Source organism: Emydura macquarii, unplaced genomic scaffold, assembly GCF_026122565.2.
Source record: "Emydura macquarii macquarii isolate MOO-44397 ecotype Brisbane River unplaced genomic scaffold, CSIRO-AGI_Emac_v2 contig_1230, whole genome shotgun sequence".
NCBI lineage: Eukaryota > Metazoa > Chordata > Testudines > Chelidae > Emydura > Emydura macquarii.
In genome coordinates this window covers 23,082,204-23,102,920 of record NW_027131367.1, presented here as the reverse complement: position 1 = coordinate 23,102,920, position 20,717 = coordinate 23,082,204, and the positions used below count along the sequence as shown (strand labels likewise).

Below are 20,717 nucleotides of genomic sequence, written 5' to 3'. Positions count from 1 at the left end.
GAGAGACAGCCCCCGCGCCAAAGAACTCACAATCTGAAGAGAATGGACAGATTACGGGATAAAGATTATCTTCATTTTACAGATGGGGAACTGAGGCAGAGATTCTGCTGCCCATGCTCACGATCTGTGGAGCAGGGCATTCCTCAATGTGTTGTGAGGATCTGACCCAGACACAGTATGTGACTAGCTCAAGGCCACACGGAGAATCTAGGGCAGATCTGAGAACACACCACCAACCTCCCAAGGCCCAGCATGCCAACTTACTGGCCATCTTCCCACCTGGCCTGGGCAGGGTGCACAGAGGGGACTACCCATGCATCAAATCAATTTCAGGCTGGTTCTAATTTTAACCCAACACTCCTCCCATCTCTTCCTGACAATCCAACTAACGCCTAGTAAAACACATGCCCTCTGCCACTCAGGATGGGGAATCATGCGCTCTGTTCTTCTGCAGAGGTGGTAGAGGGGGCTCACTGATCTCGCCTGGCCCGTTTCAAAAGGCAGGAGCAGGATGGCCTTTTTCAATCATATTCCACCTCTGGCATTTCCTGTGCAGTGTCCTCATTGCTCAGAGTGCTGTTTGATCTCCGGAGGGGTTTCAGGGCAAACTACCATCACCTTATACCTCACCCTTTAAAGAAAGAAGCTACTGTGCTAAAACACTGTATCTTGCAACTTAAAGAGAGAGAGAGAGATGTATGGGGATAGATAGACAGACGGATAGACGTGTATGGGGATAGATAGACAGACGGATAGACGTGTATGGGGATAGATACATATGAATCACAATGGCCTTTGGTTACATCAGTTTTGCAGAAGTTCATTACAATACAGATTGAAGCTCTCTGTCTTGGTGGGGCTAGTTACCATGGGAGATTCACATTCTTCTGACTGATGTTTCAGGCTGCGGCACTGTTCTGACACAGAACATTTTGGAGAATAATCTCAGCAGAGAAATCTCCTAATGGTGCCTGAACCAACCCTCCTAGCGGCCAGAGGGCCATGATGAAACGCCTGGGAAACAGCCACACCCCTTCCCTCCCAGAGCAAGTACCTGTGCATTTGGTGGGGATGAGGAGGAGAGCAATGCTAGAGTTCTCAAAGAGAGCCTCAAGGCGGAGATTTATACAAAGGAGGCTGTGCTCCATCTTCCAGAAGGGCCCAGCTTTTATATTTCTGACATCCTGCGGCTGTGCGGACAGCCAGGAGCAGCTGCACACTGTTTCCGACTGACTCACTTGGACAAGTCACTTAGAGCTTAATCCAAAACTCATGGGAGTCAATGGGAGCCTTTTCCTTGACGTCAGTGGGCTCTGGATCAGGCCCTTAAACTCTCTGTGCCTCAGTTTACCTTTCTGTAAAACAGGGACAAGACTCTTCCTAGGGGAAGGGATGAAACCACTGATGTTGTGAAGTACTCACCTGCAAAGAACTCTCAAAATGCAACACATTATTATTATGCTCCATGCATCTTCACATGAGCCAGCCAGTAACTCGGAGCTGACACCAGCCCCAGTGCTTTCTGTATGTCTTGTATGTCTCTAGTTCTGTATTCTGAATATATCTTGTATGTCTCTTTCAGACACTTAGCTGGCCCCCCTCACCATCGCAGCTGAGGGCCTCACACCACCAATCTGAGCTGGGATGTGCTGTAATCAGATGAGGAACTAAGGCCCAGAGAGACTCAGGATTTGCTCAGGACCCCTGGATTTCCCAAACCCCAGGCTGGAGTCCTAACTTATGTAGGCTGATGCCCAGCCTTGCTCTCTGACTGTGACTCCCTGCTTCTGCCTGTGACATTTTAATGCACATTCACCTGCTCTGAAATGAATCTATGTTGAAACTATGGGGAAGCTGGCTGGGCCTCACCAATTTGCTATCACCTATTCCACCTGAATGCCAGCACGCTGTCAAAGGCACAGCTCCAGAGACAAACACAGCAAGGCTGCACCTTGTCTCCTTTCTCACACTAGACTGTCGCAGATTAGTGCTCTTGTCCAGAATGCCTTGGAAGCAGCAGACTGTTAGGACTCTTCGTTTTCAGCTTTTATCGTTTTGTACCAAAAAATCCATGGGTTTTACAAAAGACAATGTTCAGTTTTTACTGATTTTCACCTTAATTTTGGATCACTCAGGTACATGAAACACGGTGTATGTAAGAAAATCCACTACCTGACATTAGAGATGTGCTCATGTTAATCATCAGCTGGGCTAAGTAAAACAGGTAGAGCCACACTGGCAGCAACCCCCTGCTGGTATAGCTTATACCAGTTCAGAGTGGAATAAGTGATACCGGCAGGAGCACTCCTCTGCCTATGGCCACATCTACACTATAGACTCCTGCCGGCATAGCTGTCGGCCAGGGGTGTGAAGAGGTGCAACCCCGGACTGACACAGCTGTGCTGGTAGAAGCCCCTAGCGTAAATGTAGTTATAGAAGCAAAACTGAGCTTTTACTGGCACTGCTTGTTTTCAGGGGAAAGGGGGGTGGGGGTGGGGGCCTAAAATAAACTACGCCAGTAGAAATGCAGCTTTGCTGGTATAAACTAAATCCACCGCGGAGCACTTTGTCAGCAAAGCATGCAGGTGTTCCTATACCGACAACGCAACTGCAGTGTAGACATGGCCCCTAAGCAACATGGCTCAACCAGCAAACATCTGAAGAGTAAACCTGGCGTGAGCAGCCAAGGGAGAGAGAGGACGGGTCGAAGTGGGCAACCCTGTATCAGAGGATGGCCAGTTCCACGGGACTGGGCTAATCGACAGCATGGCACTTCCAATAGCCAGGGAAGGCATGGGCCACACGACTCTGCAATGCCCTGTTCCAGCCGGACCCTGCTTCTGGAAGCTCCTCGCTGGAGGTTTTCGAAAGGACAGTTTAGCTGCAACAAATCCTGCATTTTGGCAGGAGTTACACTGGCTGACCCTTGCGGTCTCTTCTAGCCCTATGGGTATATTAGAGCTGGTTGAGGAACAGAAAGTGTTTTTAGCGAAAAATCAATCAATGGATTTTCCATAGGAGGATTTCATTTCTCCATTTCCCCCCTTTTTTCTCCCCATTTTCCCTCCTGCCACTGGTTTTCGAAAACTGGGAACATTTTGGTTTTTGATGAAACCCCAAAAAATTTCAGCAGAAATGAATTTTTTCCTGCAAAAAGGTTTGTTGAATAAAAAAGCTGGTTTGTGCCAAGAATTGGTGAAACTGCTGAACCGTTTTGAAGCAGCTCTCCTGGTCACTCGTGGTCAGTCCCTCTCCCGCTTTGCTCCTACTGATTCAATACCTATTCCTAGCACGCGTACGTCAGTTACACTCACAGCGAAGCTCCCTGGGTACACACACCAGAGGCTAGACTGTGCAAAGGGAGGCGTCTCGGTCTGATCGCACGCCGATCTTCTCACGTTTGGGGGTGAAGGGCAGTGTCGGGGGGAGGGAGACGGGGCTCCAGTTACAGGAGTTACAGCCTTGGTTAGCTTTGGGATCAGCAGTCAGGGGACCTGGAACCTGCCCTGCACCCACCTTTAAATGTAGCGAAGCCATATCCCACCACAGGTCCCAGCTTTCCTCTGCCTGATGTCAGGAAGCAGGGCCTGCTGCAGGGCCAGTCTCCGGGCAGCCTAATGTGCAACAGCTGGCCTGCAGTAGGTTGCCTGACTGGCTATGTGGTCTGGGTGGATGGATGAGTCAGCAGACCCACTCTTAAGCCCAGCAGCTGCTCAAAATTTGCCCATGGCTGTGATAGCTCCAGTGCTGGTTTGTTCCCAGCCTTGCTTCTACCTTGCCTCACGTCAGGTAGCCCGGCTCTGACTCTGGACTTCTGCTTTGGCCTCTGACTCTGCTCTCCTGTTCCTGCTCCTGGCTGGGCTGCCCACATGCCACATCCCTGACACTCAGGTCCCATCACCCAGGCAAGAGCTGGCACCTCCAGACCATCTCTCTACTGCTCCATGAAGGGTGGAAGGGCACAGATGGCAGCTGCCCCCCACCCATCCCCTCGGTAGGCTCAGCTCCGTTCTGGCCGCACACACCCTGCTCCAGAAACTGGCTGAGTCCATAAGTATCTGAAGGCAGAAAACCCCCAAGAGGGAGAAAAACTGTTTAGGGCTGTGCCGGTGGGAAAGTGTGCAATGAAAATGTAATCTGAGTATCAGGAAATATACTACAGGGAGCGATCCTGGCTGACGGGGGAGGGGACACGGGACGGTCCTTTCCAGCTCTAACTCATAGGCACCAAAGCCATTCCAGGGGTAACTCACGTCACTTTATTCTATGGAAGATGAATCGGGCGCTGTTACTTTACAACACAACCTATAAAATCTTCCATTTAGCCTGGCTGAACACAGCATGTGCTGTATTTCAACAGCTCCTTGCATCTGCAAGACTTAATACAGCAGCAGATTATATCAACGGCCCAGATAATTCTCCTTCAAAATCATCTGCCATTTTTATTCTATAATGGATTCAAACGGTGTCTTGGAGACATGGGGCCTGGCTCCTCGAGGCCCTGCCTAGACTAGGAAAACGACGGGTGTTCAGCAAACCTGTTAGCAAGCACAGCTCAGTGAACACCTTTGTAACACAGCCTAGCAGCTAGTATAAATGAAGACGGGGGGTTATAAACAGGTTAGCTGGTCAGCCCGAGGGGCTCCACTAGGGGCTTTGCTGCCCTCTAATCTACATGCAGCTTATGCCAAGAGAAGGAGTTTTCCTCCTGGGGCAGTAACACCACCTCCCTGGCGACAGAAGCTCTCTTCTGTGGCACAGCTGAGCTTCGCAGGGGTTTTTTGCTGGCTATGTAGCTGTGGGTGCAGGGTTTATACTCCTGCCAAGAAAACTGGGTAGCACAGACCTGGCCTGAAGCTTGTAAACAAAAATCATCCCTCCCCACCCCCACCCGCCACGGCCATAGCGACGCTGGCACAGTGCTGAAGGGCAGAGCTGGCCAGAGAGCTGTAAATGGTGAGGCTAGCAAACAATTTGTACCGGATCACTGGGCTGTCCAGCTCTGCCTGCGTGGCTGGGAGAGGGCAGTGTTCACTGAACTCAGAGCACCCTCCTTCCCCGCTCTAGGGCACCGCCGCTGTCACCTAGGGTGACCAAACGGAAAGTGAAAAATCAGGACAAGGGGTGGGGGATCATAGGCACCTATAGAAGACAAGCCCCAAATATCGGGACTGTCCCTATAAAATCAGGACATCTGGGCACCCTGCTCTTGCCCCCGTACATCACCCACCCGGATCCGGAATCCCAGGACACACAGCTCGTCATCCAGGCCATGCGTGTTTGCAGCAGACTAACTTCTCAGGGCTCGCTTGGCCAAGGAAAAAGGTCTTTACTGCAAACGGGATCAGGAACTCGTTCGAAAGTCCCCCTGTGGACAGGGCTCTAACAGGGATTAGCTGGTCAAAGTGGAAACCTAGATCAGCTAACATGTTACAACTGCATAGTCCTGTTTATGCTTGGATTTGAAACCTGTTAGCTGCCGGGTTTTTTGTAAAACCTCTTTTTTTCCTAGTGTGCCTGATCCCTTTAAGAACCCTTCAGCAGACACACTTGTGCCTTCCAATTCGAAGTAGCGAGGAAGACTATGGCGCAGTGATCACAGGTATCAGCACGGCATAACTGCTGGCAACAGACGTTTGTTAATGGTGACATCTGTTTCCCAGTTCAACCACAAGCCACCCCCCTCCTGCAGCACCCATGGGCTCGGAAACCAAAGGCAGTGCCTTCCCCACTTGCCATCAGAGGGGAAGCTGAGGCCCTTGATCTCCAGCAGCATAGGAGGGCTGTAACAGGACCCAAAATCACATCCTATGGGCTCAGACCCCTCCTCCCCCGAGGATGGCAATAGTTTTCTGCATTCAGATCTTCAGACAACAGCAGCAGCCAGGGATAATAATCAGGGCTAATCTGTCATCTGCGAGCAGTGCTGCTTCTTTAGTCCAGAACTAAATGGGAGGGTCTGGACAACCCATTCAGATACAAATACTATGTCCGTTCACCTGCACAGTGCTCTCCACTGAGCACATCTGTGACCTTCTCAGCCCAGCCTTGATGATAACATGGTGCCTGTCATCCAAAGATCGCTGAGACCTGGTCTATGTGCAAAGCTGTGCCGGTCCAGCTGCATCAATTTAACTGCACCCCTTTTTCTACACCCGTTTACAGGCGAGTCGAGTGTCTCACAGATTCACCATTAACTAGCTGTGCAGGAAACTCTTCACCCGCCACTGCCATGCAGCCACCATTGTCAGCTCTTGGGGGCGAGGGTCACCTTTGTGTTCTGGGCTCCTAGACGTTCCATAAATACAAATAATTACACTCATGGACACTGGGGTGGAAAGAGGCAGTTGTTTAGCAGCCCATGGCAAACCCTGCACCACAGCTCAGATCAGAAAGTGAAAGCCCAGGTTGTCAAGGGTATTTAGGCACTGAATTCTCATTGATTTCAATGGGAGTTGAGTACCCAAACGTGTGAGGATCTGGGCTGAAGCCTATTTCCCATGGGGAAAGGCGAATGTAACGACCCAGCCTGTTTGGAGTTCGGCTAGGACAATGAGGCTCCCAACTCACCCTTGTCAAAGTGCCGGGGGATCTGTACTGAGCGGGAGTGGTCAGGTGAGGACCTTTGACATGTGCCTCATCTCACAGGTGCCATCTCCAGCTGCACTGACACTGCTAGAACCACACGGGGCCACTGGGCCAGGGCTAGCCCCAAGAGGAAAAATGCCCCTTACTGAGCTGCAAAGACCACTCCTCCAGCACCCAGAACAGCAGACCCATCATGCTTTGCGCTTACCGCCTCTGATAATTGATGAACTATGGTGTATTATTTACTGAGTGCTGCCAAGGCGCTTGGTGTTGTAAAAACTACAGAGGACAGCCTGGTCTCTGCCTCTAAGAGCTCACAGGCTAATGGGGTGTGGCTGATAGAATATGGACTAGATAATTAACCTAAGCAAAGTCACGGAGTTATACCCCCAACAATAGATGGGAACTCATTGTGGCTGAACAGTTCCTTTGCTTTTAATCCCTTTGCAGAGGGTGTTGGATTTTACTGGCGTGGTGCCTGGTACTGGCAACACACACCGAGACTTCTGGCACTCACAAAGGAGTTCATCTGAGCAAATCTCCATGCACATGCTTCAGCACAGCTGAAGTTTTATAAACCCATTTGTTTCTGTACTCTCTCTCTCCCCCCTTCTCCCAAGCCCAGAGCTCAGGCTACCATGCACCTGTGAGCAGATTGTGATGTGACACTGCAGAGGAACAATTTTCCCACCGCAATCTCTAAGCTACTTAATCAACTAAAGCCCATGTGACACTCCCTGAATCTTAATACTGCAGCCAGGTATGCTAATGCCCGTCAACTGTATCCTGATTGCACAGGTGTTATCTGATCTACCTGCTCACACAGCCAGCTGTGCTGACCCCAGAGCTTTTTGCTGTTATTCTCCTATGGAGCAGAACCAGTGAGTTCAGCTCTGTTCTCTTGCAACAACCCTCCTATTCCTTCTGACTTACCAGAAGCACTGCACTCCCCACGGACGAGCAGCCACCTCTGGGTGAGACATGGCAACGATCCAACATTCAAAACAGGAAGTGCCGAAGAAAGCTATATCCAACAGACAGCACAGGGGACTTTTAGGTGGCCAGATGGAATATGCCTGGAGCCCCAGAGTTAACATCCCATCTCCTACCACAAAAAAGCCACAGGGTATTTAATGACCTCAAGTACAGGGTTATTTGTCCAATGTGGTCTTACAGGAGTGCACCACCTAGAGACTGACCAACACGACATCCTGCGTCGCTGCGCTTTGCTTGAAGGGATCCAGGCCAAAGACTAGACCAGCCTAGAATGTTGTTCCTGTACCACAGTTCCACCTGTGACATCTATTGCTCCGTGTTATGTAGATCTTTGCCATCTGATTCCTCAAAGTTTCTTGAACTTTATTTCCAGATCAGCCCTTCTGATCATTTACATTCAGATGGTGATGGTGGAAAGCACCTAAATATCTCAGCAAGGCTGCTGCTTATTAAGCCTCTTTCCTGGAATACCTTCAATGCCATCGACTCGCTGAGCTGCATAATGCCGTGTGAGCAGACTGGGGGGAAGCAGATGCCTTTGTGATAGTGACACACTAGCAGGTGGATCCATGCACCTGCTGAAATCTCTCGGGGAACGTCTTTCGTGAGGAGGATTCCAAGCTGAGAGTTCTTTGACTCAATTGACTTTGTAGCAGAAATCTGTAGAGTCGACAGACACAGCGACTACCGTGCAGGGGTGACATCAGCACTTCATAGCATTGCACCAAATATTAACATTCAGGCCATTCTTGAGGTTCCTTCAGGACTTTCTCTTCCTGTCCTGGCCTGGGTGTGCTGAGACACCAGGCCATTACGATTCACTTTGTGAACACTGGATGGTGTAAGAGTTTCAGATTTCATTCCATATCCTCTGGGCCAGCAACAAGCACCTCGGCTCCAGGCATGTTACACTCCGGGCTGCGGGAAGGAAAGTTGCTGCCTCCTACTAACCTGCTTGGATTGATCATGTTGTCCACCACAAACAGTGAACCCTCGAGCTACCCAACGGACAGCAGGGGTGTCGCCCAGGCAGGAAGGAAGGCCCTAGATTTTGAGTTGTGGGTGAAGCCGTCTAGCTAAGTACACTGCTCAGACCGACACCAGGGTAGAGCCGGTGCCGTGCAGAGATGAGGACGGGAGGCCTGTCCAGGGCAGACATGTCCCCCCCCCTTACCTGTGCTGTGCTTGGAAGTGGGTCTGCACGAAGCTCTGACTGCCGGGAGGCTGGGCGCTGCCGGAGCCACAGCTGTCATCGAGACCAGTCTGGGGCTGCAGAGAGACAAACGGGTTATGAACACGGGACAGTGGCTGAAAATCACCCGACTTCCCACAGTAGCCCCCAGCTTCCACCACACCCCACTGCCTCCATAGGGGCTGTCAGCAATTCCTCCTGCTGGAGATCTTCCCCTGCACTCCCATCTCTGCCCCTGCTTCTCCACAGCACAGGGCGCAGTGAGGACAGCTGGGGGGGACCCAGCTCCACCGGCCCTGGACAGCCACAGGGGTCACTGCAGACAGGCCTGGGCCATGGCTCTCCCGCAGGACCGTGGCACACTGACTGCAGCCCTGCCAGACCAGAGCAGGGAGGGGAGCAAGGGATTCTGTCTGCTTCCTGCCGGGATTAGAAGGAAGGGCCCGAAGTCTGGGTAATGGGGCAGCAGGCGGGAGCAGGGGTGGGCAGTGAATAGGGCCAGGGGCTGGACAAGTGGCAGAGAAGGAGTGCCCGGCTGCAGAGTGGAGAGCTCCAGGGTGGCGGTGAGATGAGGCACTGGGGTATTACCAACACACTGAAAGGCTCCCTGTCTGAGCGATGGGGTGATCGCCCAGCCCTGCCTCGCAGGGGATTGTGAGGATCAATACACCAACCACTGTGAGGTGCCTGGATGCTACAGGGACAGGAGCCATAGAAGCAGCTCAGGTCCCATGTAGTCCCCTGGGCTCCCCCATCGCTGGACTCAGCACCTGCATTGACAGACCTTCCCCTGGCGGTTCTGTGTCTTTTCCCCTCCCAGGCAGAGTCTGAACTCTCGTGATTTACGCTGATAAGTGTCAGCCTTGTTTTCCTGGCTGGAGATGCCCTCAGCTCGTGCGGGCCCTATTCCCAGTCCCGAGCTGCAGCAGCGATCAAAGCAGCCACAGGCCCTGATGCATCAATCCTGGATGTACAGGCAGGGAGCAGTGAGTAGGAGGAGGGGGTGGTTTCACCGCTAGATACAGAATTTGTGACACTGACACTGGATACTGCGCCCAGCTCTGGGGGCCACATTTTCAAAGGGACATTGAAAAATTTGAGAGGGGGCAGAAGAAAGCCACAAAACTGATTCACAGGCTGCAGGAAGTGTCTGAGAGTGAGACTGACACAGCCCGATCTGTTTAGTTTCTCAAAAAGGAGATGAGGTGGCTTGTTTACAGAGTCTAAGTCACTTCAAAGAGAGAAAACACACCTAAAAGGACTCTCTAATCTAGCAGAAAAAGGCAGGGTGTGCGCAAGGGGGGCACAGGTTCCCCCAACTGGCAGGGGCACAGAACTCCTCCTGCCCTGGGCTGGGGCGGGAGATAACAGCTCCTCCAGACTCAGGGCCACAGGGGCAGAACCAGCTCCTCCAGCCAAATGGGCACAGAAAGTGCCCCCCAAAAGCGACCACATTTTTATTCCTGTGCACTCCCCTGAACCAAATTGAAACCAGAAATTAGGAGCAATTTTTTAACAGGGAGGGTGATTAGCAACTGGAAGAAACTCCCAAGGGAACTGAGGGATTCTCCATTTCTTGGTGCCTTCAGATCAAGACTGGATGCCTTTCTGGAATATGTTTTAGTCAAACACGAGTTCTTGGCCTCAACACAGGGTAAGTGCGTGAAATTTAAGAGCTTGGGCTATACGAGAGGTCCGACCAGATGATCTAATATTCCCTTCCAGCCTTAAATTCTATGCTTCTATGAAATGAACAAGCGATCAGCTCCCACAGTGGGGTGGCTGCTTGCTGAACCACACACAGCCTGTTTGCAGTTCTTAGCAGTGCTCATGTCTCACCTCGCAGGGAGAAAGCAAACAAGGGCAGTGAGATCAGATGGCACAGTGGAGACGAGAGGACAGATTGGATCTTGGAAAGCAGCAGCGCTGCAGCTGAGACAGCCACACAAATCTCAGCCCCGTACCACACAGCAAAGTTACATGGTGACCAGCAGCTCCCAGCTGCCTAGGCACCTGCTAAACGTGATGCTCGCTCGCAAGCAGCTGTCAGCTTCCAAACACCCCTCCTGAGAGCTGAGTTGGCGTTTGGGAAGCGTGTGTATGTGTGTCCACGAATGTGTGTGTGCACGAGTGTGTGTGTGTGTGCACGAGCAAGTGTATGCGTGCAGCAAGCATATGCAGAAAATGGTGCCAGGTGTGAATCAATCTCATGTAAATTATCAGAAACCGAACACTAACTAAAATCACCACTTGTCTCCTGTCTCCAAGGCGGGGTGACATCAGGGCTTCCCAAGCAAAGACACCAAAATAAATCAAGATGACCTTGGGATTCCCTGGTGTCTCTCATATATAGATCTCAGTGTGCTTTACAAACACCAGTGAATTCTGCCACAGCAGCCCAGTAAATGTGATCACCCCCGTTTTACAGAGGGGTAAACTGAGGCACAGAGAGATTAGTGTGGCTTGCTCATGGACACTGACAGATCTGGGGACAGAACCCAGGAGCTCAGACCCCTATTAGAACCCCAGCCCAGTTACGATAACCCGAGAATTGCGAGTTTTGGGGCTGTGGCTGCCCAGCAGGTACAGCAGCAAAAAAGGGACACGATTCCTTCCTAATAGTGGCACTTTTCACCTTGCACCCCAACACTGCAACAATGGGAAAGTCAAATTCCCTGACACTTCCCTGCAGGGAGATTCACGAGTGAAATAACAGTTGGGTCCTTAATTGTGGTTCCCAATTGTAACATATAGGCAAGGAGAGCACATTGCAACTTCATCCGAAGACGTGATAAATAAATCTCTGTCACTGATTCTGTACAAGATTCCTAGAGCAGCTCCTAAGGCGACTGCTTTTGTTTTTACAGCCTCTGCATGCAAGTAACAGCAGCTAGCGTCTCTCCGGGTGGCAGAGGTAATTCATCAGAATTCTAGTGCTGGGACCCCCGGATACAATTAATGTAACTGGCCCCAGCTTCCTGGGCTCATCCTCTTGAACCTGGGAATAGTTAGACCGTGTCAACTGTATGCTTAAAAAAAGGGGGGCACAGATTATTGCAATAAAACAGAGGATGATCTAGATTCCAAATCACCCCAACAAGGCTGCAGCTGACGAAGACACTAGAATTAGGAGCAGTACCTGCCCCGTCAGTTCTGGGAGCAAAGAAAAGAAATAGAAAAAGGTCTGTCAACTGACAGAGTGCCAGTTCTTGGGTCTAGATCTGCAAAAGGAATTCAAAGGAACTGACCATGGATTGGAGTTTCTTCCGAAATCTCTTCACCGCAGCGCTGGACAGAAAGCTGGCAGCTGTGTCTGCAATGCAACCGGTAGTGTGTCAGGCAGCAGCCAGCAGCCCAGCACTAGCTATACTGACAAATGGCCGACCCGGCCCCTGGCTGGCGATAGGCTAGCTGAGAAATGCCAGCTGGCGCCGACTGTATCCATTTAGATGGAATACAGGGGCTAATGGTGCTAACATAACCCAGTCACTGTCCAGCACTCAGCAGTGCAGGGTTTGGTATCCAGAGACCGCAGCTTCCTTAGCCCCATGGCAAAGGCGCCATTCAACCTTTCATTAAAGATTAAAAAAAGAAGGAAAAACAGTGAATGCCTTTGACACGTAAAGGGGTAAGTTAGGCTTGCATTTCAACAGCATCCCTTGCTCCCCCGCCCTTTGGCTGGTGAGAGTTTTAGAAGGAAAGGTCCACCATCTCTTAGACGGGATGCAGGACGGCAATAGGTGTCCTTCTGGGGAAAAGAGAAGTTGTTAGCTGAGGTGGGCTGCTGTGCTGTTGTTACAGTCCGATCCCACTTCATCCCAGGCGGTGGTTGGGATTCAGCTGGAGCTAGTGGGGGCAGCATCTGGGTCATCTGGGTCCCTCTCTCTGGCCTGGTCTGGTCAACACACCTCTCGGGATCAGGACAATGAAGGTGCAGGGACCCAGGAGATGGTGGGGTGGCAGCCTGAGGGTGAAGCTTGCTCCAGTAGGCACCATCTGTTCTTCCTGTATTTCCCCCGAAAGGGTCTTTCTTTAAGAAGTCACAGAAGGCATGATGGGTAGAACAGCCCATTCCCTCGTTATTTTGTCCACCAATTAGACCTAATATCAGACACACCAATTTTGATTCATTAATTTCCAGTTCCATGTCTTCTGTCTTTATCAAGCCTGATGTCAGCATAGTCCTTGAATCAGAGCAATGTGGCCCTTTTCGTTTGGACTAATTTCTCTCCGTCTGGTTCTCTTGCACCTGTTTATAATACTCATTATTGAAAACAGCCTGACCTACTTTCCAGTGTCATGTTATTACAGGTTATTGGTAAATGTTGTGCAGGTGAGCTCACAACCAGCGTCCGTGTGTAGGCCCAGCTCTCACCCAGGGCCTCTCACCCAGCGTGGGACGCTCCGATAGGGAATGCCCCGGCCCCAGCCCCAGCACGCTCAGGGACACCTGCAAGAAGGCCCGGCTAAGCAGCTGCTGCCCTCCATTCCTTTCCTGTGTGTACGTGAATCAGGATCCTTTGCAGCAATCAGGAACAGGAGCCCTGATGCACCACGCTGGTGCCCTGAGTGCCCCGGAGAAGAGCGTGCAGAGGACGCCGGAAGGATGTCAGCCCAGCACTTTGGCTTTCTGCAGCCTCCCTCCCTATAGATTGGCTCCGCTACCTGGCTGCCTGGCCAGAGGCTCACACACCATTACCGACCAGGAGCATGCAGCCCAACCTGCCCAGAGCCCTGGTCCTGGCTGCACGCCATGGTTACACAGCCCGTCTGTGCAGTATCACGGGAGCCAAACGAACCTAGGGCGGCTGGCCGGCCGTGCAGTCCTGGCCACTAGCAGGGGCCCCAACCACAGATCTACACATCCCTCGAGCTTAGAGGAGGCTTTTTTGATTCATGGAGTCCCAGCAGCAGGGATAAAGCACCCTCTACACGTGGACAGACCATCGCAGCCGGCACCTCACTTGGCTTCCAGTGTCTCTTTTATCTCGTCACAGATTATAAAGGACGCACTGTGATCATCCAGGCTGAGCTCCTGCATAAGACAGGCCATGGGACTCCGTGACAATCCCTGCTTGAACTAGAGCAGATCTTTTCGAAAACATCCTGTCTTAGGGTTCAAATGTCTAGAGCTGCAGGAACCAGCACGTCCCTCACCCTCACTATTAAAATTTGCATCCTATATCTGATCTGATCTGTCTAGTCTCAACTTCCAACCATGGAACCTGGGTGTACATTTGTCTGCTAGACGGAAGAGCCCTCTGTTATCAAATGTCTGTTCCCCATGTCGGGGGCTGGCACAATGTGTGTAGTTGGGGTGCAGAGAGACATTGAACCCAACTGTAAACCCTGGATATGATGGAAACCACTTCAAGCCAAGGGGGCGGCAGCACCTCCAGTTCCAGCGCCTATGTCCCATGTACATACTCACAGGATGTGATCAAGTCACCGCTTCACCTTCTCTTTGATGAGCTAAACAATCGGAGCACCTTTCACTATAAGGCACGTTTTCCAATCCTTGAATAATTCTCATGGCTTTTCTCTGAACCCTCTCCAGCGCTCTCCAACCGATCACATCCTGCTCCAAGTGTGACAGCGGAACTGGACACCGCATTCCTGCAGACCTTGACTCTCAGATCCCAGGCTGAGTATTCACCTCTTTACTTGTAAACTGAGCACATCTGACCTGGAGCCTCTGAGACATGGAGCACCACAAGGCCATCTTTGCAGAGGAGACCTGCACTTTAATATGGAGGTGAGGCCTAGGGGACTTCAAGTCCCAGCATGCATGGGCCCCGCAACCTGGCCTGCAGCACTGCCTTGTAGCTTTTGCAGGATGAACCTCTGCATTAAGCAGGAGACGGCACAGATGGCTTGCAGAGCTCTGTGCTGTTCATCTGACCCATGGGCTGCACTTTGCCCCTCCCCTGGTCTGGGGCATCAGTGATCCATGAAGCGACGCATTGCGCACACTGAGCTGGGACCCGACGGGCTGATGGGGTGAGTCGAGCTGTGCACAAGCTGGAAGGAGCCAGGACACACTGTGGAGTGAGCAACAGGCAACTCAACCCCCCAGCCAGCTGGTCCAGCACAGCAAACAGATAACAAGGGACTGGGAAGTGGGTAGTTACAGATAATTACGTGATTGTCATTGACCACTGAAAGGCCTCTCCTTACCTCAGAGCCCTCCATTAACTCTGTGACCCACAGGCTGGGAGGAGAGGGAGTGAGAGCTTCTCCCCACCCCAAACTTGGAGCATCCCTGGGCTGTGCCAAGATTTCCTCTGGAAAGCAGGGATCCAGGTAGATCCCTCCCGCGCCCTCAGTGCCAGCCGGGGTCCCCGAGAGCAAAGGGAGGTAGCGGTAACCCATTGCCAACTGCTCCCAACGCCTGTGGCCTAGGAGCCTGTCCTACCAAAGCCAGGCACCAGAATGGACAGAGACTCCAACACAGCTTGGTGGCTAATGCTCCTGTGGACTGGACCTGGGCAGGGCTGTGAGCTGGTAGCGAGGGGGGGAACCGTGGGCTGCGCTGTAAACGGATCCCCCAGTGGTAGCATTCTGGGCTGGCATCCTGTGTGGGGCCCTGGACTGGCACCCGGGCCACACTGATGTGTTTGATTCTCTGCCCCATGGTGGTTGGCTCTCAGCTCAGCTCCGCCAGATTCAGTTCAGCCTCATCTACGCCTTCTGCTGCGTAGGGAAGCAGACAAACCCCTCTCGAGTAGCGACAGTGAGGGACCCTGTCACTGGCAGCCTGGCCAGATGCACTGGGAGGCATCTGGCCCAGAAGCGACTTCCACTAACACAGACAGGCAGCCGCCCGGAGACGGAGCCTAGTGAATGCAGCCAGGGCAGCCCAGGCAGCAGGACCCTGAAGCTGCAGGGAGCCCTGCACTCAGAGAGTCACGCTCAGCACAGGAGCATCACTAAGCACAGCTGCCTGGACTCGGCCCCGGTGACCTGGACTCCTGGAATCAGAGAGGAGGATGGCTGGAAGGGACCTCAGGCGGCTACAAGTGGACGTGGCAAGCCCAGGGGAAGGATGTGGAGTTGCTCTAGGAAGCTTTGTTGACACGGGACACTGGCTAAGAGCAGAGATCCGTTCCTGGGGCGTGCCAAGGCCATGGGGCTGGACAGGGCCCAGTGGCATGAGGTGCTCCCTGGCGCTGGGGGCAGCAGCAGGTGGAAGGGGTGAGAACAGCTGGTGCTTCGCTGAGGGGAGGAGGCTGAAGATGCTGTTGCCCCCGCGAGGCAGCGGGGCTCAAAGGCCAGCACGGATCCTCTGACCGTTTCATACCAACATCCGCCTCGTCGCCCTGCTCGTCACAGGTGTCATCTCTAGGCCGGGTGCAGAGCCGCAGCATCTGGGCTGCCCCACGGTTCCATACCACATCCACCATTAGCGCTAGACACACAGCATGGTGCTGCAGGCTGCTGCCTCAGTCTGGGGCAGCCAGGGTCACTGCCCGAGTAAACTCCCTGCATCCCCGGCATGGATGGAGCCCTAAGCACCAGCAACCCGGCTAGAGAGGTGGTTCCTACAAGACAGCCTGGCCTCAGAGTCCGACAGCTCCTACAGCGTCTGAGACGGCTGGCGGGGCCTGCTTCGCCATTGCCTGGGTCTTGCACACTCCTGGACACCAGGGCTCCCTTTCAGTCCAGTGTCGCTGTGCGCTGGTGTAAATGATGACACAAGGTGCAGGGGCAGAGTGACGCAGGCCCTAGGACAGAGACGCCTGAGCTCAGCCCGCTCCCGTCGCTCCGACAGCTACCACACCTGGTGACGGGATGCCTGGAGCGACCTTGGCTTGGAAACAGCTTCCTTCTCCCTCTGTGCCACCCCGCTTGCAATTGAAGCGAGGAGACAGCCGCCACCCCGGATCCAGGCCTGCCCGACCGTCCCAGGCACTTCTCATGCTGCCCTCGCCAGCAATGGGCTTTCTGCATCTGCGATGCGGCTGGAACAGATGGCAGGAGCTGACGATGGGAAGAGATGTGTCTGTTCGAGTCCTCCCCCGCCCCGGTGGCCTGATGGCGAGGCAGCGCTCACGCTGGGGAAATGGCACATCAGGAAACACTCGCTCCCTCGGGACTTGCTCTCCCAGGGCTCCATACGCCTCACCCCCATCACGAGCAAAAGGGAGCTGAGGGGACAGACTCTGCGCTGGGTCTCTGGGGCAAGCGCTTTCCTCCTACTTCCTTGGGGCTAACAGGACCTACGTGGGGGGCAGGTTATCCCACCTCTGTGGGGTTCTGACACCTTCCTCTGAACAGCTGCAGCTGTCGAAGGGGAGATCCTGTGCCCGGCTCTGTTCCAGACTGCCAATGCCTGTGGTCCTATGGTTTGATCTTCCTTCCGCTAAGAATGGGTGTGTCTGTCCATCTGGGTCCGTTTGTCCTTCTCCTTGCAGGCAGACAGCTGCACGGGTGCCACTCCCTGGGTTTCTGCCCTTGTCTCTCTCCTCTGTCAGTCTGTAGATATCAAAGCTCAGATATCACTACCAGAAGCACTGCCATTGTTTCGAGACCCCGCTGCAGTTTCCCCCACCCCAGCCCAGAACCAATGGACCGTTAAACCAGAGTGAAATCAGTTCCTACACGAGAGCTGGGATGGTGGGTCAGGGAGTCGGTTGCCATGAGGAGGAGTTATATTAGGAGCTATTCTCAGATTACAGTGTATTCTCTAATAACTAGTCTGACGTTAGTAATTGCAGTTAATTGCACAGGAGAAGGCAATTTAGGCACATTGCTGCCAAACACAAAGAGGCCTGCATGTGTTTGCTAAGCCAGGCATTTCTGTGTGTGGGGAGGTCAGTGCGGGTGGGCTGGGAAGGGATATGTTGAAGGTGACCATGTATATGTAAGGGTGACTGTGGAGAATATGGATGGTATGTTGTGTATTCAGATGGGCTCTGATCTATCTAATCTAGCCAGCCACCACCTCCGCTTATTTCTGTCTGTCTCCATACACACCCCTCTACCTAGCTACCCATCCATCCATCCTCATCTCCACTGGCCAGCTGTCTACAAGTACAGCACCCACAACGCCTGCATTTACTAGGGTGGTAGTTAGGTATTATTAATGAGTAATAAAATAATACTGACTAGCTCTGGTACAGCACTTTCATCCACAGGCTTCAAAGTGCTTTACAAAGGAGGGCAATATCATTATCCCTGTTTTACAGGTGGGGAAACTGAGGCACAGAGGGGGCAAGTAACTTGCCCAAGGTTACCCTGACCTTCAGGGACGCGGCGCCCCTGCAGTCTAACTGGAGTCAATAGCAGTTCGACACCTCTGCCCATCAAGCCCGTGATGTGCTGCCATCCCACTCACAGATTTGCTGCTGGGGAACTTGGCCGGGGCGGAAGGCTGGGGCTTTGAGTAGCTGTGCAGGAGATGGGTTCAGCTCCGCGGCTGGCGCGAGGCCCACTGGGAACCCACTCAGCGCCTGGTGCTCAGAAGTGCTGAGTGCCTACAGGTCAGCTCAGCACCACCAGAAGAGTCAGGCCCCGACAGCTGGCTGCTCGTGGGAAGGCTGGCTGGGCTGTCAGAGAGCGGCAGCGGCTCCACTCTGCCACCTGGGCCTAGCAACCCGCTACGCCACCTGCTCTGGCAAACAGCAGCACCTCTCCCCAGGAGGCCCGGGGAAAAGCCAGCGCCTGTGAACGTCCCTGTGCAAAGCCACAGACTGACAGCTGGGCGGGTCAGCTGAGGCGACGGGCGAGCACCCAGCCGTGGCAGTGACAGGCCGGGCTGCAGCCCCCAGACACAGGGTGGCAGGGGGACGCCAGTGTGCAGAACTGAGAGGTGGAAGGGGAGCGGAGCCAGCCTTGGGCAGCACATCCATCCGACCATTTGTCTGTCCATCCATCCATCCAGGGACTTGTAGTGTTTCTGAGCAGCTCACACATACACACCTGAGCTAAAGTCCCGGCTCCTTCTCCTAACACTCCAGCCAGCAACGGCAGGGCCTGCGACGGGCGGGCCAGGGCGGCACCCAGGGAAAGGTTAAACTCTTCACTAGGTAGAAAAGAGTAGGCTAGCCTCTCAGCGGCCAGACCGGCTGGCGGCCCGGCTCCTTGGTGGGCTGGGGGGGGACTGGCAGCTCGGCCTCGGGCGGGGGGAAGCTCTGCAGAGGAAGCAGAGACTTTCCTGGGGATGGGGAGTGCGAAGCGCTCCTGGGAAGAGGAGTAGCTGGTTCTCTGGGTTGCAGAAACAGCCCAGGCGGGGGAGCAGTAACAGCGTGACTGGCCTGCCCGAGCCAGGCAGGGCCATGGCCGTGCGGAAGACACAGCAAGGTGGCCCGTGCAAGCTGTCTGTGAGCGCGTGGCTGCGCATGGGCCTGCAGGCGCCACCCCAGGCCTGTGGACTTTCCCAAGGCTGAGCCTGGGGTTGTTTTTCTGTCTGTAGCTGGGCCTGCCTTCCAGGGGCTGAGGGGAAGGGACAGGGTTGGATCATGTTGCAGTATTAGCTAGTCACGACTATTTGTATTGGGGTCAGGCCTAGGCTCCCCCAAGCCTGCTCCAGACCCACCATGTTAGGGGCTGTACAGACACCAAATACAAAATGGGCCCTGGCCCCGAGGGCTGACAAGCTGCTCCGAACCCCTGAGGGGTCTTCGCCTCAGTGGCCCTTAGTCGCAAGCCTGGTTCCCACACACACCAACTACCGACAGCGCTTTACAGTCACTCCCTGGGCCTGGCCTGCCTTTGTGGGTCCTCTCCCACCGCATCTCCGCTTTCACCTCTTCCCACCCCACGGCCTAGGTCACGGACTCCTCAGGCTCCTGTCAGAGCCCATCAACCCCTTCCTTCGCCAGCCAGCAGGGTCTCGCTGCCGGGCGCCCCTCCCGCTGGCCCCGAGAGCCACAAACTGGGGCCGGGTCACTGGCAGGTTCAGAGCATGAACCAGTCATCACGAGGGCTATCGGCCAACCCACTGGGGCCAGCCTGGTCAAGAATCCCCTGGGCAGGGACCTCAGACACACCCGGGTTTCTCCAGCTCTGTCCCAGCACCCCACGAGAGGCCCGAGGGAGCAGAGCAAACCCATGGCAAAGGCAGGAATGGAGCCCAGAGCTCCTGCTGGCCTGGCCTGAGTCTCTCTCACCAGGCCCTTTCCTCCATTGCTTCCAGTACTGAGGCCCAGCCTCTCTGGGTCTGTGCGCTGCTCCCTAGCACAGAGTGCTGGGCCACACGGGGGATCCTCCGAGGCAAAGGCTCCCTCTGAAAAGCCTGCCATGGCTGGAGCCAGCAAGCCGGGACCCTGCAGCACAGCCTGAGGGACGGCACAGCCCAGCCGACCCATGCCAGGGAAGGTGGGTGAGGTAATAAATACCTTTTATTGGACCAGCTTCTGCAGGAGATAGAGCTGCTCTGGGCTACAGTTCCCCACCAGGGACCTCCGCGCACTCCCATCCCAGACCCTCCGAGCCTGTCTCCTCATTCAGCAGGCCACACAGGAAGCAGGGCAGCTCTCTCAGGGCTGTGTTACAGCAGCGGCAGCACATGCACACACCCAAACGCACACAGGTTCTCTGGGCCCAGGTCACCACCACACACACCTTCCAGAGCCACTGCCTCTTTCTGGCCGGGCAGGGCTTTGCACAGCTGGAAATGAGTGGGCAGCGGTCCAGGCTGACGCGGAGGGAAGAGGGCACCCTGCTGGGTCACCACCACCACCACTTACTGGGTCCTTAGAGGCCTCTCACCTAAGCCCTGAGCTAAGCCAGCTGGGGTTGGCTGGCAGGATGCTGGCACAATGCAGGAGGGCTCTGGGCCCCTTCAGTACCAACCTCTGTTCCTCCCCCCCCCCCCCCCGCATTCTTGCTTTGAAGCAGCTTCCGAGCTTTCCCTCCCGTCGCAGTTTCCGCCAGCAATTCGGGCAGCCCAGCTCTCCTGGGCTGCGGCCCCAGACGGAGAGTTCACAGCTTGCTTGGT

General features: G+C 54.1%; 1 protein-coding gene across 1 annotated transcript in view; it reads right to left on the bottom strand.

Moving 5' to 3' along the window:
- The window catches only part of USP43 (ubiquitin specific peptidase 43), a 163,806-nt gene that overhangs the window by 91,185 nt on the left and 51,904 nt on the right, over nucleotides 1–20,717 (bottom strand). Inside the window, exon 3 of the mRNA XM_067547767.1 lies at nucleotides 8,759–8,853. Coding sequence (XP_067403868.1) covers nucleotides 8,759–8,853 — 95 coding nt within the window. The remainder of the gene's footprint in view (nucleotides 1–8,758; nucleotides 8,854–20,717) is intronic.